The sequence below is a fragment of the Pristiophorus japonicus genome, chromosome 9, assembly GCF_044704955.1.
Source record: "Pristiophorus japonicus isolate sPriJap1 chromosome 9, sPriJap1.hap1, whole genome shotgun sequence".
In the NCBI taxonomy this organism is placed as follows: Eukaryota; Metazoa; Chordata; class Chondrichthyes; family Pristiophoridae; genus Pristiophorus; species Pristiophorus japonicus.
This window is the reverse complement of record NC_091985.1, coordinates 103,751,660-103,776,943: the sequence shown is the minus strand read 5'-3', so window position 1 is coordinate 103,776,943 and position 25,284 is coordinate 103,751,660. Positions and strand designations below refer to the sequence as shown.

Sequence of the window (25,284 nt, the reverse complement as noted above, 5' to 3'; positions counted from 1 at the left end):
CGGGGAGAGTCGAGAGAGGCGGGAGTCGAGAGAGGCAGCGGCCTATAAAAGGCTCAGCAGTCCGGGGAGAGTCGAGAGAGGCGGGAGTCGAGGCAGCGGCCTATAAAAGGCTCAGCAGTCCGGGGAGCGTCGAGAGAGGCGGGAGTCGAGAGAGGCAGCGGCCTATAAAAGGCTCAGCAGTCCGGGGAGCGTCGAGAGAGGCGGGAGTCGAGAGAGGCAGCGGCCTATAAAAGGCTCAGCAGTCCGGGGAGCGTCGAGAGACGTGGGAGTCGAGAGAGGCAGCGGCCTATAAAAGGCTCAGCAGTCCGGGGAGCGTCGAGAGAGGCGGGAGTCGAGAGAGGCAGCGGCCTATAAAGGGCTCAGCAGTCCGGGGAGCGTCGAGAGACGCGGGAGTCGAGAGAGGCAGCGGCCTATAAAAGGCTCAGCAGTCCGGGGAGCGTCGAGAGAGGCAGCGGCCTATAAAAGGCTCAGCAGTCCGGGGAGAGTCGAGAGAGGCGGGAGTCGAGAGAGGCAGCGGCCTATAAAAGGCTCAGCAGTCCGGGGAGAGTCGAGAGAGGCGGGAGTCGAGGCAGCGGCCTATAAAAGGCGCAGCAGTCCGGGGAGAGTCGAGAGAGGCGGGAGTCGAGAGAGGCAGCGGCCTATAAAAGGCGCAGCAGTCCGGGGAGAGTCGAGAGAGGCGGGAGTCGAGGCAGCGGCCTATAAAAGGCTCAGCAGTCCGGGGAGAGTCGAGAGAGGCGGGAGTCGAGAGAGGCGTACTTGTGCAGCTCCAGCTGAGAGAAGTCAAAAAAGAAGTAGAAAGAAATCAAAAGGTGACGTCACAGCCAACGTGGTAAGTGATTGGCTGCTGATTGGTGAGTAGTTTTTCTTTTTCTTTATTAGTCAGTAACTTTTAACATTGTTGTCGGCAATTTAAGTATCTAAGGGTTAAGTCATGGCAGGACAGCTCGGTCACGTGATATGCTCCTCCTGTACCATGTGGGAACACGGGGACAACACCAGTGTCCCTGACGACTACATGTGCGGGAAGTGTGTCCACCTCCGGCTACTGACGGTCCGCGTTGCGGAGTTGGAGCTGAAGGTGGATTCACTCTGGAGCATCCACGATGCTGAGAATGACGTGAGTATCACGTGTAGCGAGTTGGTCTTACCGCAGGAGAAGGGTCCACAGCCAGCGAGGGAATGGAAGACCAGCAGGAAGAGTAGTGCAAGGAAGGTAGTGCAGGGGTCCCCTGTGGTCATCCCACTGCAAAACAGATACACTGCTTTGAGTGCTGTTGAGGGGGATGACTCATCAGGATCGGGCAGCAGCAGCCAAGTTCATGGCACCGTGGCTGGCTCTGTTGCACAGGAGGGCAGGAAAAAGAGTGGGCGAGCGATAGTGATAGGGGATTCAATTATAAGGGGAATAGATAGGCGTTTCTGCAGTGGCAACCGAGACTCCAGGATGGTATGTTGCCTCCCTGGTGCAAGGGTCAAGGATGTCTCGGAGCGGGTGCAGGACATTCTAAAAAGGGAGGGAGAACAGCCAGTTGTCGTGGTGCACGTTGGTACCAATGACATAGGTAAAAAAAAAGGGATGAGTTCCTACGAAATGAATTTAAGGAGCTAGGAGCTAAATTAAAAAGTAGGACCTCAAAAGTAGTAATCTCGGGATTGCTACCAGTGCCACGTGATAGTCAGAGTAGGAATCGCAGGATAGCTCAGATGAATACGTGGCTTGAGCAATGGTGCAGCAGGGAGGGATTCAAATTCCTGGGGCATTGGAACCGGTTCTGGGGGAGGTGGGACCAGTACAATCCGGACGGTCTGTACCTGGGCAGAATCGGAACCAATGTCCTCGGGGGAGTGTTTGCTAGTGCTGTTGGGGAGGAGTTAAACTAATATGGCAGGGGGATGGGAACCAATGCAGGGAGACAGAGGGAAACAAAAAGGAGGCAAAAACAAAAGACAGAAAGGAGATGAGGAAAAGTGGAGGGCAGAGAAACCCAAGGCAAAGAACAAAAAGGGCCATTGTACAGCAAAATTCTAAAAGGACAGAGGGTGTTAAAAAACAAGCCTAAAGGCTTTGTGTCTTAATGCAAGGAGTATCCGCAATAAGGTGGATGAATTAACTGTGCAAATAGATGTTAACAAATATGATGTGATTGGGATTACGGAGACGTGGCTCCAGGATGATCAGGGCTGGGAACTCAACATCCAGGGGTATTCAACATTCAGGAAGGATAGAATAAAAGGAAAAGGAGGTGGGGTAGCATTGCTGGTTAAGGAGGAGATTAAGAAAATAGTTAGGAAGGACATTAGCTTGGATGATGTGGAATCTATATGGGTAGAGCTGCAGAACACCAAAGGGCAAAAAACGTTAGTGGGAGTTGTGTACAGACCTCCAAACAGTAGTAGTGATGTTGGGGAGGGCATCAAACAGGAAATTAGGGGTGCGTGCAATAAAGGTGCAGCAGTTATAATGGGTGACTTTAATATGCACATAGATTGGGCTAACCAAACTGGAAGCAATACAGTGGAGGAGGATTTTCTGGAGTGCATAAGGGATGGTTTTTTAGACCAATATGTCGAGGAACCAACTCGGGGGGGGGGGGGGGGGGGGGGGGCCATCTTAGACTGGGTGTTATGTAATGAGAGAGGATTAATTAGCAATCTCGTTGTGCGAGGTCCCTTGGGGAAGAGTGACAATATGGTGGAATTCTGCATTGGGATGGAGAATGAAACAGTTAATTCAGAGACCATGGTCCAGAACTTAAAGAAGGCTAACTTTGAAGGTATGAGGCGTGAATTGGCTGGGATGGATTGGCGAATGATACTTAAGGGGTTGACTGTGGATGGGCAATGGCAGACATTTAGAGACCGCATGGATGAACTACAACAATTGTACATTCCTGTCTGGCATAAAAATAAAAAAGGGAAGGTGGCTCAACCGTGGCTATCAAGGGAAATCAGGGATAGTATTAAAGCCAAGGAAGTGGCATACAAATTGGCCAGAAATAGCAGCGAACCTGGGGACTGGGAGAAATTTAGAACTCAGCAGAGGAGGACAAAGGGTTTGATTAGGGCAGGGAAAATGGAGTATGAGAAGAAGCTTGCAGGGAACATTAAGACGGATTGCAAAAGTTTCTATAGATATGTAAAGAGAAAAAGGTTAGTAAAGACAAACGTAGGTCCCCTGCAGTCAGAATCAGGGGAAGTCATAACTGGGAACAAAGAAATGGCGGACCAATTGAACAAGTACTTTGGTTCGGTATTCACGAAGGAGGACACGAACAACCTTCCGGTTATAAAAGGGGTCGGAGGGTCTAGTAAGGAGGAGGAACTGAAGGAAATCCTTATTAGCCGGGAAATTGTGTTGGGGAAATTGATGGGATTGAAGGCCGATAAATCCCCAGGGCCTGATGGACTGCATCCCAGAGTACTTAAGGAGGTGGCCTTGGAAATAGTGGATGCGTTGACAGTCACTTTCCAACATTCCATTGACTCTGGATCAGTTCCTATGGAGTGGAGGGTAGCCAATGTAACCCCACTTTTTAAAAAAGGAGGAAGAGAGAAAACAGGGAATTATAGACCGGTCAGCCTGACATCGGTAGTGGGTACAATGATGGAATCAATTATTAAGGATGTCATAGCAGTGCATTTGGAAAGAGGTGACATGATAGGTCCAAGTCAGCATGGATTTGTGAAAGGGAAATCATGCTTGACAAATCTTCTGGAATTTTTTGAGGATGTTTCCAGTAGAGTGGATAAGGGAGAACCAGTTGATGTGGTATATTTGGACTTTCAGAAGGCGTTCGACAAGGTCCCACACAAGAGATTGATGTGCAAAGTTAGAGCACATGGGATTGGGGGTAGTGTACTGACATGGATTGAGAACTGGTTGTCAGACAGGAAGCAAAGAGTAGGAGTAAATGGGTACTTTTCAGAATGGCAGGCAGTGACTAGTGGGGTACCGCAAGGTTCTGTGCTGGGGCCCCAGCTGTTTACACTGTACATTAATGATTTAGATGAGGGGATTAAATGTAGTATCTCCAAATTTGCGGATGACACTAAGTTGGGTGGCAGTGTGAGCTGCGAGGAGGATGCTGTGAGGCTGCAGAGCGACTTGGATAGGTTAGGTGAGTGGGCAAATGCATGGCAGATGAAGTATAATGTGGATAAATGTGAGGTTATCCACTTTGGTGGTAAAAACAGAGAGACAGACTATTATCTGAATGGTGACAGATTAGGAAAAGGGGAGGTGCAAAGAGACCTGGGTGTCATGGTACATCAGTCATTGAAGGTTGGCATGCAGTTGCAGCAGGCGGTTAAGAAAGCAAATGGCATGTTGGCCTTCATAGCAAGGGGATTTGAGTACAGGGGCAGGGAGGTGTTGCTACAGTTGTACAGGGCATTGGTGAGGCCACACCTGGAGTATTGTGTACAGTTTTGGTCTCCTAACCTGAGGAAGGACATTCTTGCTATTGAGGGAGTGCAGCGAAGGTTCACCAGACTGATTCCCGGGATGGCGGGACTGACCTATCAAGAAAGACTGGATCAACTGGGCTTGTATTCACTGGAGTTCAGAAGAATGAGAGGGGACCTCATTAAAAACATTTAAAATTCTGACGGGTTTAGACAGGTTAGATGCAGGAAGAATGTTCCCAATGTTGGGGAAGTCCAGAACCAGAGGTCACAGTCTAAGGATAAGGGGTAAGCCATTTAGGACTGAGATGCGGAGGAACTTCTTCACCCAGAGAGTGGTGAACCTGTGGAATTCTCTACCACAGAAAGTTGTTGAGGCCAATTCACTAAATATATTCAAAAAGGAGTTAGATGAGGTCCTTACTACTAGGGGGATCAAGGGGTATGGCGAGAAAGCAGGAATGGGGTACTGAAGTTGAATGTTCAGCCATGAACTCATTGAATGGCGGTGCAGGCTAGAAGGGCCGAATGGCCTACTCCTGCACCTATTTTCTATGTTTCTATGTTTCTATGTTTACGGTAGAGGACACTAACAATATTCCGACAGTGGATAGTCTAGGGGCTATAGTGGGGGGGGAGGAACTTGACACAATCACAATCACTAAAGAGGTGGTACTCAGTAAGGTAATGAGACTAAAGGCAGATAAATCCCCTGCATCTGATGGCTTGCATCTTAGGGTCTTGAGAAGTAGCGGCAGGGATTGTGGATGCATTGGTTGTAATTTACCAAAATTCCGTGGATTCTAGGGAGGTCCCAGCAGATTGGAAAACTGCAAATGTAATGCCCCTATTTAAAAAAGGAGGCAGACAAAAAGCAGGAAACTATGGACCAGTTAGCCTAACATCTGTGGTTGGGAAAATGTTGGAATCCATTATTAAAGTTGCAGTAACAGGACATTTGGAAAAGCAAAATTTGGTCAGGCAGAGTCGGCATGGATTTATGAAGGGGAAGTCATGTTTGACAAATTTGCTGGAGTTCTTTGAGGATGTAATGAACAGGGTGGATAAAGAGGAACCAGTGGATGTGGTGTATTTGGACTTCCATAAGGCATTTGACAAGGTGCCACATAAAAGGTTACTGCACAAGATAAAAGTTCACAGGGTTGGGGGTAATATATTAGCATGGATAGAGGATTGGCTAACTAACAGAAAACAGAGAGTCGGGATAAATGGTTCATTCTCTGGTTGGCAACCAGTAACTAGTGGGGAGCCGCAGGGATCAGTGCTGGGACCCCAACTATTTACAATCTATATAAACGATTTGGAAGAAGGGACTGAGTGTAACGTAGTCAAGTTTGCTGACGATACAAAGATGGGAGGAAAAGCAATATGTGAGGGGTCACACAAAAGCTGCAAAAGGACATAGACAGGCTAAGTGAGTGGGCAAACATTTGGCAGATGGAGTATAATGTTGGAAAGTATGAGGTTATGCACTTTGGCAGAAAAAATCAAAGAGCAAGTTATTATTTAAATGGAAAAAGATTGCAAAGTGCCGCAGTACAGCGGGACCTGGGGGTACTTGTGCATGAAACACGAAAGGATAGTATGCAGGTACAGCAAGTGATCAGGAAGGCCAATGGTATCTTGGCCTTTATTGCAAAGGGCATGGAGTATAAAAGCAGGGAAGTCTTGCTGCTATATATGGTATTGGTGAGGCCACACCTAGAATACTGTGTGCAGTTTTGGTTTCCATATTTACGAAAGGATATACATACTTTGGAGGCAGTTCAGAGAAGTTTCATTTGGTTGATTCCGGGGATGAGGGGGTTGACTTATGAGAAAAGGTTGAGTAGGTTGGGCCTCTACTCATTCGAATTCAGAAGAATGAGAGGTGATCTTATCGAAACGTATAAGATTATGAGGGGGCTTGACAAGGTGGATGCAGAGAGGATGTTTCCACTGATGGGGGAGACTAGAACTAGAGGGCACGATCTTAGAATAAGGGGCTGCCCATTTAAAACAGAGATGAGGAGAAATTTCTTCTGAGAGTTGTTAATCTGTGGAATTCGCTGCCTCAGAGCTGTGGAAGCTGGGACATTGAATAAATTTAAGACAGAAATAGACGGTTTCTTAAACGATACAAGGATAAAGGATTATGGGGAACGGGCGGGGAAGTGGAGCTGAGTCCATGATCTGATTAGCTGTGATCTTATTAAATGGCGGAGCAGGCTCGAGAGGCCACATGGCCTACTCCTGCTCCTATTTCTTATGCTCGTATGTTCTTCTAAGTATATTGGTAAGAAAAATGAGGTCACGTATTACTTGGATAATAAGAAACTAAATTGGGTAGAAGAGCAAAGGGATCTGGGAGTGCAAATACATTAATCACTAAAAGTAGTGATGCAGGTTAATAAGACACACAAAAAGCAAACCAAGCACTAGGGTTTGATTTCTAAAGATAGAATTGAAAAGTAGAGCTAGTTATGCTAAACTTGTATCGAACCTTGGTTAGACCACACTTGGCGTACTGTGTACAGTTTTGATCGCCACATTATAAAAAGGATATGGAGGCACAGTAGAGGGTGCAAAAAGATTCAGTAGGATGATACCAGAAATGTGTCGTTATACCTATCGGGAAAGGATGAGCAGGCTGGGTCTCTCTTCTCTTGAAAATAGAAGGCTGAGGCGTGACCTGATAGAGGTTCTTAAAATTATGAAAGGTTTTAATAGAGCAGACACAGAATATTTCCACTTGTGGGGAAGAGCAATACTAGAGGCCATCAATATAAGATAGTCACCAAGAAATCAAATCGAGAATTTAGAAGAAACTTCTTTACCCAGAGAGTGGTGAGAATGTGGAACTTGCTACCATAGGGAGTTGTTGAGGTGAATAGTATAGATGCATTTAAGGGGAGGCTAGATAGGCACATGAGGGAGAAGGGAATAGAAGGTTATGCTCTTAGAATTAGATGAGGGAGGATAGGAAGAGACTCGAGTGAAGCGTAAACACCAACATGGACTGGTTGGGCCAAATTGCCTGTTTCTGTGCTGTATATTCTAAGTAATTCTATGTAACTCTACATCAAGATCATTTTAATAACTGAAAATTCACATTTTAATTTGCAGATGTGTGCATTATCAGACCTGAAAGGACAATAAACTATTCGTACACATTGGTACAAATGGATCAAAATAGATGTAAATAAACTTTGGAAGGAAATTGTTTTAATACAATTAAGTGGTCATATATTTTGCAGAATATAGTAAAAAGCTGCAATCTCCCATCTCATTGCACATGGGCAGTCTCCAGGATTCACAGAAGTAATTCAGTCCTTTTTTTATATTTTCATTTATGATGGAAACTGTCTTTGTAAACTTGTCATGCTGTAATTACACTTGAGCTAGTGGTACGCTGCAGTGCCTCCACAGGAGGGAAGGAGCATGCAAGCACAGCATATTTATGCTAATATATAGGCAATTTCCATTATAAGGAATTTATAGCGAAATAAATTGACAGGACATGCGCACAGATGCAAGACTTTTAAAATATTAATAGATTTATAGTTAAAAGGAAAATCTCATAGTAGCTTGGGAAGCAGAGGAGTTGGCTGGACCGTAAGAATTTCTCTGCAATACAGGCTGAGGAGCTCAGAGATGCAAAATTGTAGGAGGATGTAATTACAATGTGATAAGTTTACATAGCCAGTTTCCATTATAAACGAACATAAGAATTTATAATGAGACAAAGTTCATGCAGAAGTATGACAACAGAAAGTTAGGTTTTATAGACAATGATTTTTAATATACTATAGATGTAGACTGTATCCTGTAAGACCCCATTTCTCCCTGTTTTGTATCAGTCAGTTACAGGATATCTCGTATTAAGCTATAGAGCAGTGTTGTGCAATAGAAATTTCTGACAAGCCACATGCACTAATTTTAATCGGAAACACCTTACACACAATACATTCATGTGTACATTTACTTAAGTATCTACCATTAAGTGCTAAACTTTGCAATCTTTCTAAATTTGGAATTCTGGCATGAATTTATCAAAGACAGCACATCTTAATGCAGCTTCTAAATGTTATCCAGCAATTGCATGCCCTCTGCCTTGCCATCTTCGTCCTATTTTCAAAAGTTTCTTCAACAACCTTTCTCTTTGTGCCTTTGGTTTCTTGTCTTGACAATGGCGACAATTGATAATTATATAGTGCCTTTTAATATAGCATGTAACAAGTCAAAAATTGCCATTGAGCTAAAGAAGGAGATACTGGGGTAGGTAATTCAAAGCCTGGTCAAAGAGGTAAGTTTGAAGGAGGAGAGAGAGGTTTAAGGATAGAATTCTAGAACTTGGGACCTAGGTAGCTTTTGGCCACCAATGATAGGGCGAAGGAAGTGGAGAATGCACAAAACTTCTGAGTTGTAGGTCTGGAAGCGGTTATAAAGACAGGGTAGGTTAGGGAAGGCGAGTGGCATGGAGGGATTTGAACATGGGGATGAGAATGTTTTAAATTTTTGAGTCCTGCATGCAGAGAGACCTGGACAACATCCAGGTTGATAAGTGGCAAGTAACATTCATGCCACACAAGTGCCAGGCAATGACCATCTCTGATGAGAGAGAGAGTCTAACCACCTCCCCTTGATGTTCAATGATATTATCATTGTCAAATCCCCTACTATCAACATCTTAGGAGGTCACCATTGACCAGAAACTTAAAGGAACCAGCTACACGCATACTGTGGCTACAAGAGCGGGGCAGAGGTTGTGGTGAGTGACTCACCACCTGACTCCACAATCCCACGACCTACAAGGCAATAAGTCTTCAGGAATGTGATGGAATACTCTCCACTTGTCTAGATGAGTGTAGTTCCAATAACAGTCAAGAAACTCGACACCATCCAGGACAAAGCAATCAGCTTGATCAGCACTCCATCCATCATCTTAAACATTCATTCCCTCCCATACCAGTGTACCGTGACTGCAGTGTGTACCATCTACAGGATGCACTGCTGCAACTCATCAAGGCATCTTCGACAGCACTTCCCAAACCCGCAACCTCCACCACCTAGAAGGACATGGGCAGCAGGTGCATGGGGAAACCACCACTACAAGTTCCCCTCCAAGTCACGTACCGTGCTGGCTTGGAAATATATCGGCGTACGTTCATCACAGAGTCAAACTCCTGGAACTTCCTCCCTAACCACACTGAGAGTACCTTCACCACACAAACTGCAGCGGTTCAAGGCGGTGGCTCACCACCACCTTCTCGAGGTCAACTAGAGATGGGCAATAAATGCTGGCCTTGCCAGCAACACCCACATCCCATGAATGCATACATATTTTTTAGAAAGTATTTATTGATTTGTTAAAATATGCCTTGGTCTTTCAAATAATGACATTTTCTTCATCCTAGTCAGAACGCACATGGTGAGCCACAATACATTGATCAATATAATCAATGGACCATGTTTGATTACTTGCAGCTCTCTAAAGCTAAGTAATTAAAATGCGCACACTGCCTAAGGGAATCCTAATGATGCACAGTTGAGTGAACAATGAAGGAGTTTGGAACTACTTGATAAATCGTCTTACTTCAGCATTCATCATCAGCATAGGATAAAAATCAGAGTTGTATTCAGGGGTTATCTAAAGGGTGCATACATTCTCAAAATTAATTATAGCTGCTAATGGTTAGATACTCCAAATGTTGAGATGATGGTTTTAGAAGGAATACCATATAATGAGGCCAACATACACTGTTGCCATGGATTTATTAATTTAAATTTTCCCACAACATTCCCTAGCTGATGGTGCAATTATGCTACCTGTTCCCAATGATTCTCTGTATCTGGCCACCAGAAAGTGCAGGAGAGCAGCCTAGACTGGCAGTGATTTGATAATCTATATGGGAAATCACTCCATTGTAACTTTTTAAAACATGATAGAATTTCTTTCCTGTGGTATATAAAGGATGCATTCCTTCTTTTCCTTATTGACAACAATTCTACTCACTTCCTTTCCATATTTTGACAAACCTATTAGAGTTCTTGGAGAATGTAATGAGCAGGGTGGATAAAGGGGAACCAGTAGATGTAGTGTATTTGGATTTCCAAAGGGTATTTGATAAGGTGCCATATAAAAGGTTACTGCACAAGATAAGAGTTCATATATATATATATCGGGACCCAGGGGCAGCACGGGCCAGTCCACACTGCGATGTGTGTGCATACTAGATCTGTGCAGCAGAGCTGGTCTCCAGTCGTCTTGGTTAATCCTTGCCACTGGACCAAGACCTAGCTCTGTCAAGCCCGTGTGGTGGCTGGTGTGCAACGGCCACCACACGTTAAAAAAAAAAATCCACGCACCGGCATCTTCCACCCTTCAATATGCATGTAGTTTGGGATTCCTGGAATATCAGGTCCCTCATCGTAACACCTGTGAACTCATCCCTTTTTGGATTGCCAAAGAGAAGAGATATTAGCATGGATAGAGGATTGGCTTCCTAAAAAAAGTGTCGAGATAAATGGGTCAATTTCAGGTTGGCAAACTGTAACTAGTGGGGTGCCACAGGGGTCGATGCTGAGACTTCAACTATTTACAATCTATATTAATGACTTGGATGAAGGGACAGTGTACTGTAGCCAAATTTGCTCATGATACAAAGATAGGTGGGAAGCAAGTTGTGAGGGGGACACAAATCTGCAAATGGATATAGATAGGTTAAGTGAGTGGGCAAAAAGTTGGCAGATGGAGTATAATGTGGGAAATGTGTTTATCCACTTTGGTAGGAAGAATAGAAAAGCAAAATATTATTTAATTGGAGAGAAACTACAGAATGCTACAGTACAGGGGGATCTGGGTGCCCTCGTACAAGAAACACAAAAAGTTAGCATGCTGGTACAGCAAGTAATTAGGAAGGCAAATGGAATGTTGGCCTTTATGGCAAGGGGATGGAGGAAAAAAGCAGGGAAGTCTTGCTACAACTATACAGGGCATTGGTGAGACCACACCTAGAGTACTGTGTGCATTTTTGGTTTCCTTATTTAAGGAGGGACAGAGTTGCATTCGAGGCAATTCAGCGAAGGTTCACTCGGTTGATTCCTGAGATGATGGGGTTGTCTTATGAGGAAAGGTTGAGCAGATTGAGCCTATAATCATTGGAGTTTAGAAGAATAGGAGGTGATCTTATTGAAACGTATAAGTTTCTATGGGGATTTGACAGGGTAGATGCTGAAAGGATGTTTCCACTCGGGGAATCTAGAACGAGGGGGCATAGTTTCAGAAAGGGTCGCCCATTTAAGATGGAGATGAGGAGGAATTTCTTCTGAGGGTCGTGAATTTTTGGAATTCTCTGCCCCGGAGGCTGAGTCGTTGAATGTATTCTAGGCGGAAATGGATCGATTTTTGAACTACAGGGGAGTCTAGGGTTATGGAGAATGGGCAGGAAAGAGAAGTTGAGGCCAAGATCAGATCAGCCATGATCTTATTGAATGACTGAGGAGACTCTGGCCAAATGGCTCACTGCTCCTATTTCTACTGTTCATATGGTCTTCCTACCATAAGAGTTATCAGACTTTGTAAGCCATTTTTCACTCATTTGTTTCCCCTCTGTCATTACAGATAAATTATAACCTTTAAACACGGTACTGTTTTTTAAAAATTGTCCTTGCTTGGTGAAGGCGTTGACTCCTTCACTGGAATATGGATCCATGAACTGAGACTGCTCTCCAGTACTTAACCAAATGGGTATTATTCATGTGTGAGCCATGATCGTGAGTAGTGGCAGGTGCAGAGGGATCCTGTGCCAAGTCCAATCTTGTCTTTACCCAACATCCACTCTCTCACACTTCCACTTATCTCAGCACAGACAAATACCAAACTTAGGACTTGCGTGTTCTGTGTAGCTCAGGAACTGAGACTGTATCTTCGGGACATCAGGACAGTTGCGTTGTTGGTGTTTGCCATTTCAAATATTTCTGTACTCTTGGTCCAAATTAAATGAATTTGTACTCTACTTACCTGTACCAGAGATGATCTACTTCAGTGATAGGTTCTTCACTCATCAAAATGTGGCCCCTCCTTTTCAAGGTGACATGCATTTAACTAGAAAACTCACTTGTGTTTGTCTGAGGTTATCAGCCATCTTTGTGGTACCGGGTACATGCTTCAAGAGATGTAAGTAACTAAACCTCCACACCCAGTTTTACCTCATCGTTCTCCATTTTCACAACTTCTGGGTGTAGAGCAAAAGCATCAAAGGCTTTGACTTTCCATGCCATTGTTAGCCTTGTTAAAATATGGCCCATGACCACAAGCTGAATCAGTACATTTCTGGATAGAAATCATAAACTGATCCACCAGAAAAAGGAAAAGGAAATAATATGTGAATCACATGTCAGGACATGATTCCTTTTGGCTATGGACCTCAAGAGCAAGGTTTATTAATAAACTCCACGCTCTACACAATTGAGCAATCAGCCATGTAGGCCATTGTACATTCACCCACACATTGGGTGACTCATCCAGGTGTGGTTAGTTGAGTTTTTGCAGTTTGGAATTACCTGAAAGATCACAAAACAACTTTCTCATTGGTACGAGTGTTTTCTTTTAAGCTTTCCACAGCCTGCTAGAAAATGGTGGTGGTGGGGGTGGTAACAGGGTGTTGGTCACAGTGGTGACCCTTGCATGATTTGGTATAAGAATATAGGGATCCAAAGTTTCTATCAAAAGTTCTCTGAATTTTACTTGTAACAAGAATAATATTTCAGTCCCTCTATTCGCTGCCTCATGAGTCAGGGTTGCAGTATTTTCACTTAGCTAAAAGAGTGCTGACTTACTGTGCTAACAGAACAAAACCTATTTGCAAACTTGCATGGGACAACAGTTTATCATATCTTGTAAAGTTTCTTGTGTGCCACTGGAGCATTTAGCAAATGCATTTTACATAGTTTAGCAAACAGGATAATTCCAAGAAAATTGAAGGCAATTTTGCTGTGTCCGTGCCCACCTCTTCCTAACTGCTACTATAGTGGTTTAACCTGGAGCAACCAGCCTACATTCACCAAACATTCTTTAAATTTGTTCGCTAAAGAGGATTGGGGGTAAGTAGATATTGGACACAAGAATGTCTTTAAGGCATCAACCAAGTGAAAATACTGCAACCCTGCTAATTATCTTAAATCTATGTGCTCTGGTTACTGACCCACTTGCCAGTGGAAATAGCTTTCTCTTATCACAACCCTTCATCATTTTGAATACCTTTTTATTAAATCTTCTATTAACCTCTTCTGCTCTAAGAGCAATCCCAGCTTCTCTAGTCTTTGCACATAACTGAAGCCCCTCATCCCTGGTACCATTCTAATAAATTTGCACCCTCTCCAAGGCTTTGAACATAAGAACATAGCATAAGGAATGAGCAGGAGTAGGCCATTTAGCCCCTTGAGCCTGTTCCACCATTCAATAAGATCATGGCTGATCGGATCTGGCCACTCCACTTCTCCACCCACTCCCCATAAACCTTGATTCCCTTATCATTCAAAAATCTGTCTGTCTCCACTTTTTAAATATATTCAAAAGACCCAACTTCCACAGCTCTCTGGGGTAGAGAATTCAAAAGATTCATTAACCTCAGAGAAAAAAAATCCTCATTTCTGTTTCAAATGGGCGACCCCTTATTCTGAAACTATGCCTCCCAGTTCTAGATTCCCCCATGAGGGGGAAAACATCTTCTCTGCATCTGCACTGTCAAGCCCCCTCAGAATCTTACATATTTCAATAAGATCACCTCTCATTCTTCTAAACTCCAAGGAGTATAGGCCCAACCTTTCTTCATATGACAACCCCTTCATCTCCAAAATCAACCTCATGAACCTTCTCTGAACTGCCTCCAATGCAAGTATATCTTTCCTGAAATAAGGAGACCAAAACTGTATGTATGCAGGTGTGGTCTTGCCAATGCCCTGTACAGTTGGAGCAGGACTTCCCTACTTTTATGCTCCATGCCCTTTGCAATAAAGGCCAGCATTCCATTTGCCTTCCTGATTACTTGCTCTACCTGCATGCTAACTTCTTGCGTTTCATGCACAAGAACCCCAGGTCCCTTTGTACTACAGCATTTTGTAATCACTCCGTATTTAAATAATTTGACTTTTTATTTTTCCTACCAAAAAGGATAACTTCACATTTTCCCTCATTATCGTCCATCTGCCAAATTTTTGCCTACTCACTGAGCCTATCTATATCTCTTTATAGATTATTTGTGTCATCCTCACACATTGCTTTCTCACCTATCTATATCATCAGCAAATTTGGCTACATTACACTCAGTCCCTTTATCCAAATCATTAATATAAATTGTAAATAGTTGAGGCCCCAGCACTGATCCCTGTGGCACCCTACTAGTTACAGTTTGCCAACTTGAAAATGACCCATTTATCCCTACTCTGTTTTCTGTTAGGTAGCCAATCCTCTATCCACACTAATATATTACCCCAACCCCGTGTGCTCTCATCTTGTGCAGTAACCTTTTGTGTGGCACCTTATCGAATGATTTCTGGAAATCCAAATATACGACATCAACTGTTTTGCTTTATCCACTTTGCTTGTTACATCCTCAAAGAACTCCAGATTTGACAAACATGATTTCCCTTTCATAAAAGCATGCTGACTCTGCTTGACTGAATTATGATTTTCTAAATATCCTGCTACTATTTCCTTAATGATGGACTCCAGCATTTTCCCAATGACAGATGTTAGGCTAACTGATCTTTAGTTTCCTGCTTTCTGTCTCCCTCCTTTCTTAAATAGAGGTGTTACATTTGTGGTTTTCCAGTCCGCTGGAACCTCTCCAGAATTCAGGGCATTTTAAGAACATAAGAAATAAGAGTAGGAGTAGGCCATTTGGCCCCTTGAGCCTGTTCCGCCATTCATGGTACATTAGTCATTGAAGGTAGGCATGCAGGTACAGCAGGCGGTTAAGAAAGCAAATGGCATGTTGGCCTTCATAGCGAGGGGATTTGAGTACAGGGGCAGGGAGGTGTTGCTACAGTTGTACAGGGCCTTGGTGAGGCCACACCTGGAGTATTGTGTACAGTTTTGGTCTCCTAACCTGAGGAAGGACATTCTTGCTATTGAGGGAGTGCAGCGAAGATTCACCAGACTGATTCCCGGGATGGTGGGACTGACCTATCAAGAAAGACTGGATCAACTGGGCTTGTATTCACTGGAGTTCAGAAGAATGAGAGGGGACCTCATAGAAACGTTTAAAATTCTGACGGGTTTAGACAGGTTAGATGCAGGAAGAATGTTCCCAATGTTGGGGAAGTCCAGAACCAGGGGTCACAGTCTAAGGATAAGGGGTAAGCCATTTAGGACCGAGATGAGGAGAAACTTCTTCACCCAGAGAGTGGTGAACCTGTGGAATTCTCTACCACAGAAAGTAGTTGAGGCCAATTCACTAAATATATTCAAAAGGGAGTTAGATGAAGTCAAGTTAGATCAAGGGGTATGGCGAGAAAGCAGGAAGGGGGTACTGAAGTTGCATGTTCAGCCATGAACTCATTGAATGGCGGTGCAGGCTAGAAGGGCTGAATGGCCTACTCCTGCACCTATTTTCTATGTTTCTATGTAATAAGATCATGGCTGATCTGATCCTGGCCACAACTCCACTCTCCCCACCCCTGCCCCCTGCACCCCATAACCCTTGACTCCCTTATCAATCAAAATTATGTCTATCTTCACCTTAAATATATTCAAAGACCCAGCCTCCACAGCTCTCTGGGGTAGAGAATTCCAAAGATTCTCGAACCTCTGAAAATAAATTCCTCCTCATTCCTGTTTAAATGGGCGACCCCTTATTCTGAAACTATGCCTCCTAGTTCTAGATTCCCCTATGAGGGGAAACATCCTCTCTGCATCTGCCCTGTCAAGCACCCTCAGAATCTTATGTTTCAATAAGATCACCTTTCATTTTTCTTAACTCCAATGAGTATAGGCTCACCCTTTCTTCATATGACAACCCTTTCATCTCAGGAATCAACCTCATGAACCTTCTCTGAACTGCCTCCTATGCAAGTGTACTGTACTTTGGTAGATTACAACCAATGCATCCACTATCTCTGCAGCCACTTCTTTTAAGACCCTGGGATGCATGCCATCAGGTCGAGGGTACTTGTCCACCTTTACTCTCATTAGTTTTCCTAATACTTTATCTTTAGTGATAGTGATTGTTTTAAGTTCTCTTTCCCCCCCCCCCCCCCAATAGTTCCTTGATTATCAATTATTAGGATGGTTTTAGTGTCTTCTACTGTGAAGACCGATACAAAATATTTGTTCAAAGTCTCTGCCACTTCCCTGTTCCCCATTATTAATTCTCCAGTCCCATCCTCTAAGGGACCAATGTTTACTTTAGCTACTTGCTTCCTTTTTCTATACCTGTAGAAGCTCTTGCTGTCGGTTTGTATATTTCTTGCTAGCTTACTCTCATGCTATCTTCTCTGCCTTTATCATTTTTTAAATCATCCTTTGCTGGTTTCTAAAAATTTCCCAATCCTCTGGCCTTCGCAACATTGTATGCCTTTGTTTTCAATTTGACACCATCCTTTGCTTCCTTAGTTAGCCAAGGATGGTTCATCCTTCTCTTGGCATTTTTATTTCTCACTGGAATATACCTTTGCTGAGAGTTATGAAATATCTGTTAAATGTTTGCCACTGCGTTTCTACAATCTTGTCCTGTAATATATTTTCCCGGTCCACTTTAACCAACTCTGCTTTCATACCTTTATAATTACCTTTATTTAAGTTCAGGACACTCGTTTGAGACCTAGCTTTCTCACCCTCAAATTGAATTTGAAATTCTACCATGTTATGATCACTCTTCCCAAGAGGATCCTTCACTACAAGATCATTAATTAATCCAGACTTGTTACACATTACCAGATCTAAAATAGTCTGCTCCCTGGTTGGTTCCACAACGTATTGTTCCAAGAAACCATCCCACGTACACTCAATGAACTCTTCCTCAAGGTTACCATTGCCAATTTGATATGTCCAATCAATATGAAGATTAAAATCGCCCATGATTATTGCTGTACCTTTCTTGCAAGCCTCCATTATTTCTTGATTTATACTTTGTACCACAGAGTGGCTACTGTTTGAGGGCCTGTAGACCATGCCCACCAGTGACTTCTTTCCTTTATTATTTCTTATCTCCACCCAAATTGATTCTACATCTTGATCTTCTGAACCAGTATCATTTCTTACTACTGCACTGATCTCATCCTTTATTAACAGAGCTACCCCACTTGCTTTTCCTTTCTGCCTATTGTTACAAAATGGCAAATACCCCTGAATATTTAGTTCAGTCTTGGTTGCCTTGCACACACGTCTCTGTAATGGCAATCAGATCATGCCCATTTATTTCTATTTGTGCCGTCAACTCATCTATCTTGTTACGAGTGCTTCATGCGTTCAGATATGGATCTTTTATGTATATACTCTGTCCCTACTCGGCCGCCTGAGGAAAAGAGTGTTTGAAGACCAGGCCCTCAAAACTGCCACCAAGCTCATGGTCTACAGGGCTGTAGTAATACCTGCCCTCCTGTATGGCTCAGAGACATGGACCATGTACAGGAGACACTTCAAGTTGCTGAAGAAATATCACCAGCGATGCCTCTGCAAGATCCTACAAATCCCCTGGGAGGACAGGCGCACCGACATCAGCGTCCTCATTCAGGCTAACATCCCCAGCATTGAGGCACTGACCACACTCGATCAGCTCCGCTGGTCAGGCCACATTGTCCACATGCCAGACACTAGACTCCCAAAGCAAGTGCTCTACTCGGAGCTCCTTCACGGCAAACGAGCCAAAGGTGGGCAGCGGAAACGCTACAAGGACACCCTCAAAGCCTCCCTGATATAGTGCGACATCCCCAGACAGCTGGGAGACCCTAGCCCAAGACTGCCCTAAGTGGAGGGAGTGCATCTGAGAGGCCGCTGAGCACCACGAGTCTCAACGCCGAGAGCATGCAGAAACCAAGCTGCCTATGATAATGATGACTTGCCCCACTCTGGTTATCATTACCCCTATCGCTACCCTGCACTTTTGCCTTCTCCTTTCTCATTGACTCTTAAAATTTCCACTCACCTGATCCCTCCACTTGCCCCCTTTCCCCCCCCCCCCGGCCCACTATTTAGTTTAAAGCCCTATCTGCAGCCCTAGTTATTCGATTCGCCAGGACACTGGTCCCAGCCTGGTTCAAGTGAAGTCTGTCCTGATGGAACAGCTTGCTCCTATCCCAGTACTGGTGCCAGTGCCCCATGAATTGAAACCCATGCCTCCCACAAAAGATTTTGAGCCACGCGTTCATCTCTCTGATCCTATTTACCCTATGCAAATTTGCTCGTGGCTCGGGTCGTCATCCAGAGATTATTGCACTTGTGGTTCTGCTTTTTAATTTAATTCCTAGCTGCTCATATTCCCTCAGCAGAACCTCTTTCTTTGTTGTACCTATGTCGTTAGTACCTACGTGGACCACGACAACTAGATCTTCCCCCTCCCACTCCAAATTCCCCTCCAACCTAGAGATGTCCTTAACCCTGGCACCGGGCAGGCAACATAGCCTTCAGGACTCGCGCTCTTGGCTGCAGAGAACCTTATCTATCCCCCTAATGATATTGTCCCGTACCAGTACAGAAACAGCAGAAATACAATACCTGCCCTGCCATCTACAGTGTATTCAGTTAGCTAAGATTTGAAGTTTTGAACGTTTAGTTTATAATCCCGGCTCTTAATTTAAACCAATGCCCAAGAAAAGAGAGAAAAACTGACTAACCCAGCAGCTTGTGAAATATCACTTACCTATTTTTACTTTTTTAATCGTTTCTAAAGTGTGGTGGCCAGAAATGGACACAATACTGGCCAAAAGCATCTGCTGTTCAGTAGTTTGGCTGGGTATATTGTGTATCTTTATTTATAGTATCTTTATTTATTTTTTCTAACCTGTAGTTTAAGGTGGTGGTTCTAAACCTGTTCAGTGTGAGCCCTGTTCAGCTGGTGTGTGAAAGAAGTGAAAGTGTTTCTGCTTCAAAAGCACAACCAGGCCTGTCAATTTGTATGACTCAAGCAACATGATTCTTGAAATACAATTGAGTTTGTCCTTATCAGTGCAACTGCAATGCTCTGCCGCAGTGGTATGCATAACCAAGGCCCCATCTAGTCTCAGGAGCGTAAAAGATCCTATGCCACTATTTTGAAAAAGAGCAGAGGAGTTCTCCCCGGTGTCCTGGCCAATATTTATCCCTCAATCAACATAACATAAAAACAGATTATCTGGTCATTATTGCATTGCTGTTTGTGGGAGCTTGCTGTGTGCAAATTGGCTGCCGCGTTTCCCACATTTACAACAATGACTACACTCCACAAAGTACTTCATTGGCTGTAAAGCACTTTGAGACGTCCGGTGGTCATGAAAGGCGCTATATAAATGCAAATTTTTCCTTTTATAAATAGAGGGACTATTGTTGCCATTCTGGTGTTTCTTGCCGTATGCGTGCAATTGGAATGCTGTCATGAATGATTTGACTCTGGATGGATAATGCAACTGTCAGTCACAGGGTTTAACCCAGCAGTGCCAATGCTTGCACATGTTCAAGGAGAGAATGGTGTCTGCTAGCAAGTTGGAAATCAACAATAAGAAAAACAAGAAAACTGCTACCAAATAAATATTTTTTTAAAAATCAGTCCGAAAGATTTGTCTGAGAACACACCCCAGTTAGACCCAGCCCAGGACTAAAATGTCACTTGGACAGTGACATTCCATCAAGGATTGTCTGTATATGGTAGACAAAGGAATTGGGTATTGCTGTGACCACAATGTTTTGAACTGCATAGAAATGGTGGTGTCGTCCTCAGCAATGCTTACCATAAGGGCTGTGTTCCTTCAAATATTTGGACTGCAATCTTTTCAGTAAATTTTACTTGACCTTATGGGCACCAGTATAGTTAGCTAACTGGATGAGAGAAACTGATTTTGCTAATTGGGCACAGTCTGAAAAACTTTTGCGAGCCAGTAGTATATATTACTGTAACACTGCCTATGTTGTGCAATGCATACACAGGTAGCAGGACAGGTCGATAAGGTAGTTAAAAAGGCATACGGAATGCTTTCCTTTATTAGCCGAGGCATAGAATACAAGAGCAGGGAAGTCATGCTAGAACTGTACACAACACTAGTTAAGCTACAACTTGAGTACTGCGCACAGTTCTGGTCACCACATTATAGGAAGGATATGATTGCATTAGAAAGGGTGCAGAGGAAATTTACAAAGATGTTGTCAGGACTGGAAAATTTTAGCTATGAGGAAAGATTGGAGATGCTGGAATTGTATTCCTTGGAACAGGAGGCTGAGGGAAGATTTAATTGAGGTGTATAAAATTATGAGGCTAGATAGAGTGGATAGGAAGGACCTATTTCCCTTAGCAGAGGGGTCAATAACCAGGGGGCATAAATTTCATAAGAATGTAAGAAATAGGAGCAGGAGTAGGCCATATGACCTCTCGCACCTGCTCCGCCATTTAATAAGATCATTGCTGATCTGATCTTGGGCTCAGCTCCACTTCCCTGCCAGCTCCCCATAACCCTTCACTCCCTTTATCGCTCAAAAATCTATCTCGCTCCACCTTAAATATATTCAATGACCCAGCCTCCACAGCTCTCTGGGGGCAAAGAATTCCACAAATTTACGACCCTCTAAGAAGAAATTCCTCATCTCAGTTCAAAGTGAACGACCCCTTCTTCTGAAATTATTACCCCTAGTTCTAGATTTCCCCCACGAAGGGGAAGGATTAAAGAGGAGATGAGGAAACATTTCTTTACCCAGAGGGTGGTGAGAGTCTGGAACTCACTGCCTGAAAGGGTGGTAGAGGCAGAAACCCTCATCACACTTAAAAAGTATTTGGATGTGCACTTAAAAAAGCCGTAATCTACAGGGCTATGGACCTAGTGCTGGAAGGTGGGATCAGGCTGGGTAGCTCCTTTTCGACCGGCACGGACAAGATGTTGGGCCGAATGGCCGCCATCTGTGTTGTAATTTTTCTATGATTCTGTGAATAGACTAACCTTGTATATGGCTTTGTGTTGCATTTAATTTTGATCAAGTAAAAAAAAACCTCTCCTTTTACAAGCTCCTTTAACATTTTAATTTGCATAACCTGATATCATGAATATGTAAAATTTAAAATATTATGTATTCCTCATTCATCTGTCAGCTCAGTTGTTTTAATTTATATCCTGCAATATGAGTATTTGGTGTCATCTTCATTTCAACTTGACAGCAAGCTAAACAAATAACATAAATAACACAGCAAACTGAGAATTTGATGCCAAAATAATTGATCTCATTGCATTATTTCAAAGAAGAGCAGGGGAGTTATCCCCGGTATCCTGGCCAATATTTATCCCTCAATCAACATAATGATCAGATAATCTGTTTTTGTTATCACATTGCTGTTTGTGGAAGATTGCTGTGTGCAAATTGGCAGCCGCATTTCCCACATTACAACAGTGACTACACTAAACTCCAAAACTACTTAATTGGCTGAAAAGCACATTGAGACATCCAGTGGTCGTTAAAGGTGCTATATAAATGCCAGTCTGTCTTTTCTTAATGAAGCAACAATGAATTATGTAGACGACATAATCCCATCAATGGATGATTTTTAATGTTCACAAAAAATCTAGTGCGCATTTAAACTTTGTCTCAAATTTTACAAATTTTGTTTCGGGACATTGCATAAAGAAAATGAAAATGCTGCATTCGTTCTTGAAGCTATCCTTAATATCCTATTGTACATGCCCCATTAGTTAAACTTGTTTGTGCATGTTATGGTTTTAAACATTTAAACATCAGTTGCTGGAAGTACGAGCTGATAATGGCGCATTGATGGCAATAGGACACCTGGACCTTGATTAACAACAGGACAAACAGTGTATCACCTAAACAAATTAGATTTAAGGATTGAGAAGTAAGCAGAGGAAAGACGGCAAAGGAGGGTGAATATAGAATGGGTGAAATCGTGTTTTTTCTATATTTGTTCCTGGGATGTGGGCATCACTGGCAAGGCCAGCATTTATTGCTCACCCCTAATTGCCCTTAAGATTCTTTCTAAACCTGTCAAATCTGGTATAAAGAGGGAAAGAAAGATTGGATTGAGCGAGAGGGGGGGAAAAAAAGAGACAGAAAGGTAATGTTTTTAAATGTAAACATTTCACATTTTTAAAATCTGTTAACAGTTCACAATCTGAAGAAATGAGACTCCACAGTTCGAATCGTTTACTTTCTGGCCAAGGAAGGTTGATTGGCAGTCATTAGCAATTATCATGTTTGGAGTACTTATCCTGTTAATTACTAGACTTAACTTTCTGTGACAAGTTTACTGGGCAATTAATGTGCAGATGCAGCAACGTCATGAAAATCACTGGGAGGTTAAGCATGAGATGCCTTTTTTCGCAAAGCTAAAAGCAGAGCAACGCAAATCTGTAACAACTTGTGGCAATTTGCAATTCATGGGATATCTCTTTCTCACAAGTTGCTGGCCAATTTGCACATTAATAGCAGTCTGTGTCAAACAGACATCATTATTTTTTCAGCCAAATCTGGCCCGGTGGCTTGGTGGTTTCCCTTGTTGGATAATGAACCAATCCGCAGGTATGTAAAAGATCAAATGCAGACAAGGAACGAAGACTACCAATCTGTAGGTCATTCTTTGTTTTCTTTTCCCTTTCACTCAAAAGACTATTGAATGTCATTGCAGTGACTGTAGTGTAAGTGAAGCTCACATGCACAGCAAGAGTCAGCATAACTGCAGCTTGAATGATCAATGAAAAAATGGTAGCATTTACTCTTTTTGTATTGTATGTTACTGTTTCAGGGATCACTTTTGCTCTGGCTTCCCAATGGAATAGAATTATTTGCGGTTTTTTACACATTAGGAAATATTGCTGCTCTTTCCAGGTAAGTGTTTACCAGCTTAACAGCAACAATTGTTTTTAGTTGTAATGGATACATTTGCTTGCTCTTGTTCAGCTTATTTTTTGTTCTCTACTTAAGGGATCTGCTTTTACTTAATGCTTCAACTTTTCACTAATCTCTATTGTCTTTCAATCTCCAAATTATTTTTGGCAACTGTTCTGGTGATAAAAATCACTTACTTTGAAAATGTTTGTCGAAAGTCACAATTGACTAGAATTTTTGTGCCTTTTAACCTATCAAAGTAGCTTTTTATCGCACATGCAATTCTGTGTTCACTAAAATATTAGTATTTTGTGCTAAATACTGCAGCAGTAAGTTATGATGAGTGCTGTGCTGAGGCCTCATCCAAGATGTATAAAGGATAATGAAAATAACTTTCCAGACTATTTCCATTAGCTTTCAGATCTACCTAATATGTGATTGGGTTTATTGGCAAGTGCCTCACATTGATGGGAAACATCTCGTGATTGATCACTTGCCACACCCTTCCTTTTCCTTTTCTGCTTTTGTTAATGGTCACCTCTTTATTGCATGCATGTGTTTTGTGCTTATGCCAAATCTACTTGAGAACATAACATAAGAAATAGGAGCAGGAGTAGGCCATTTGGCCCCTTGAGCCTGCTCCGCCATTCAATAAGATCATGACTGATCTGATCTTGGCCTCAACTCCACTTCCCTGCCCGCTCCCCATAATGCTCGACTCCCTTATCATTCAAAAATCTATCTATATCCACATTATTTATCATTCCTTAGCCCTCCTAATTAATTAGTGCAGTGAATGCTGTTCATCTCTCTTACTATTGTCACTTGGCCACATAGTTTGGTGTCATCAGCAAATTCATATCAAAATCTAATATTGAGGAAGAGTTCATAGAGTGCATAAGGGACGGGTTCCTTGAGCAGTATGTAACGGTACCAACCAGGGGGCAGGCTATCTTAGATCTGGCCCTGTGTAATGAGACAGGATTAATAAACAATCTCCTAGTAAAGGATCCCCTTGAAATTTCAAATTCAGATGGAGGGTGAGAAAGTTGGATCTCAAACCAGCATACAAAGCTTAAATAAAGGAGACTAGACAGGTATGAGAGCAGAGTTGGCTGAAGTGGACTGAGAAAATAGATTAAAGTGTAGGACGGTTGATGAACAGTGGCGTACATTTAAGGAGATATTTCACAACTGTCAAGAAAAATATATTCCAGTGAGGAGAAAAGAGTGTAAAAGAAAAGATAGCCATCCGTGGCTAACTAAAGAAATCAAGGGCGGTATCCAATTTAAAAACAAGGGCATACATAGTGGTCAAAACTAGTAGGAGGACAGAAGATTGGGAAGCTTTTAAAAGTCAGCAAAGAATGACTCAAAAAAATGATTAAGAAAGGGAAGGTAGACTATGGGCTCAATTTTCCCCAGTGATTTGTGCCATTTTTTTGGAGCAGGCTGCTTTTTTTGGCCTAAGTTTTTTTTTAAATCCAGTTTTCCCCAATCAATTTGCACCAGCATAATTCAGTTACGATTTTTTTTCGGTAAGTTTTTTTTTCAGCCAAAGGGGGCATAACCTGCCACCTGTGCCAGCTCTGGCCATTTAGGCAAGTTTGGCCAGCTGAGAGTTGCTCCAGTTCTGCTTAGGCCAGCATATGTAGCCTCTGCAACAAAAACAATCTTCCGGAGAGTTAAAGAAATTGGCACAGGTAAGTGCAGCAGATGCCCGGACAGTAGCAGCAGGAAAGGTAAGAGAGGGGCTGGGGGAGCCTTTCGGGGTGTGGTTAGGTGCGGGGACTGGGAGGGAGGAGGCCATTCGGCCTGGGATAGGGGCAGGGATCGGACCGGTAAGCCCTTCGGCCTGGGCTAGG

General features: G+C 43.1%; 1 protein-coding gene across 1 annotated transcript in view; it reads left to right on the top strand.

The window, feature by feature from the left end:
* Positions 1-25,284, top strand: part of sft2d1 (SFT2 domain containing 1) — a 143,113-nt gene that overhangs the window by 46,389 nt on the left and 71,440 nt on the right. Inside the window, exon 3 of the mRNA XM_070889664.1 lies at positions 23,337-23,419. Within this exon, the coding sequence (XP_070745765.1) occupies positions 23,337-23,419 (83 nt within the window). The remainder of the gene's footprint in view (positions 1-23,336; positions 23,420-25,284) is intronic.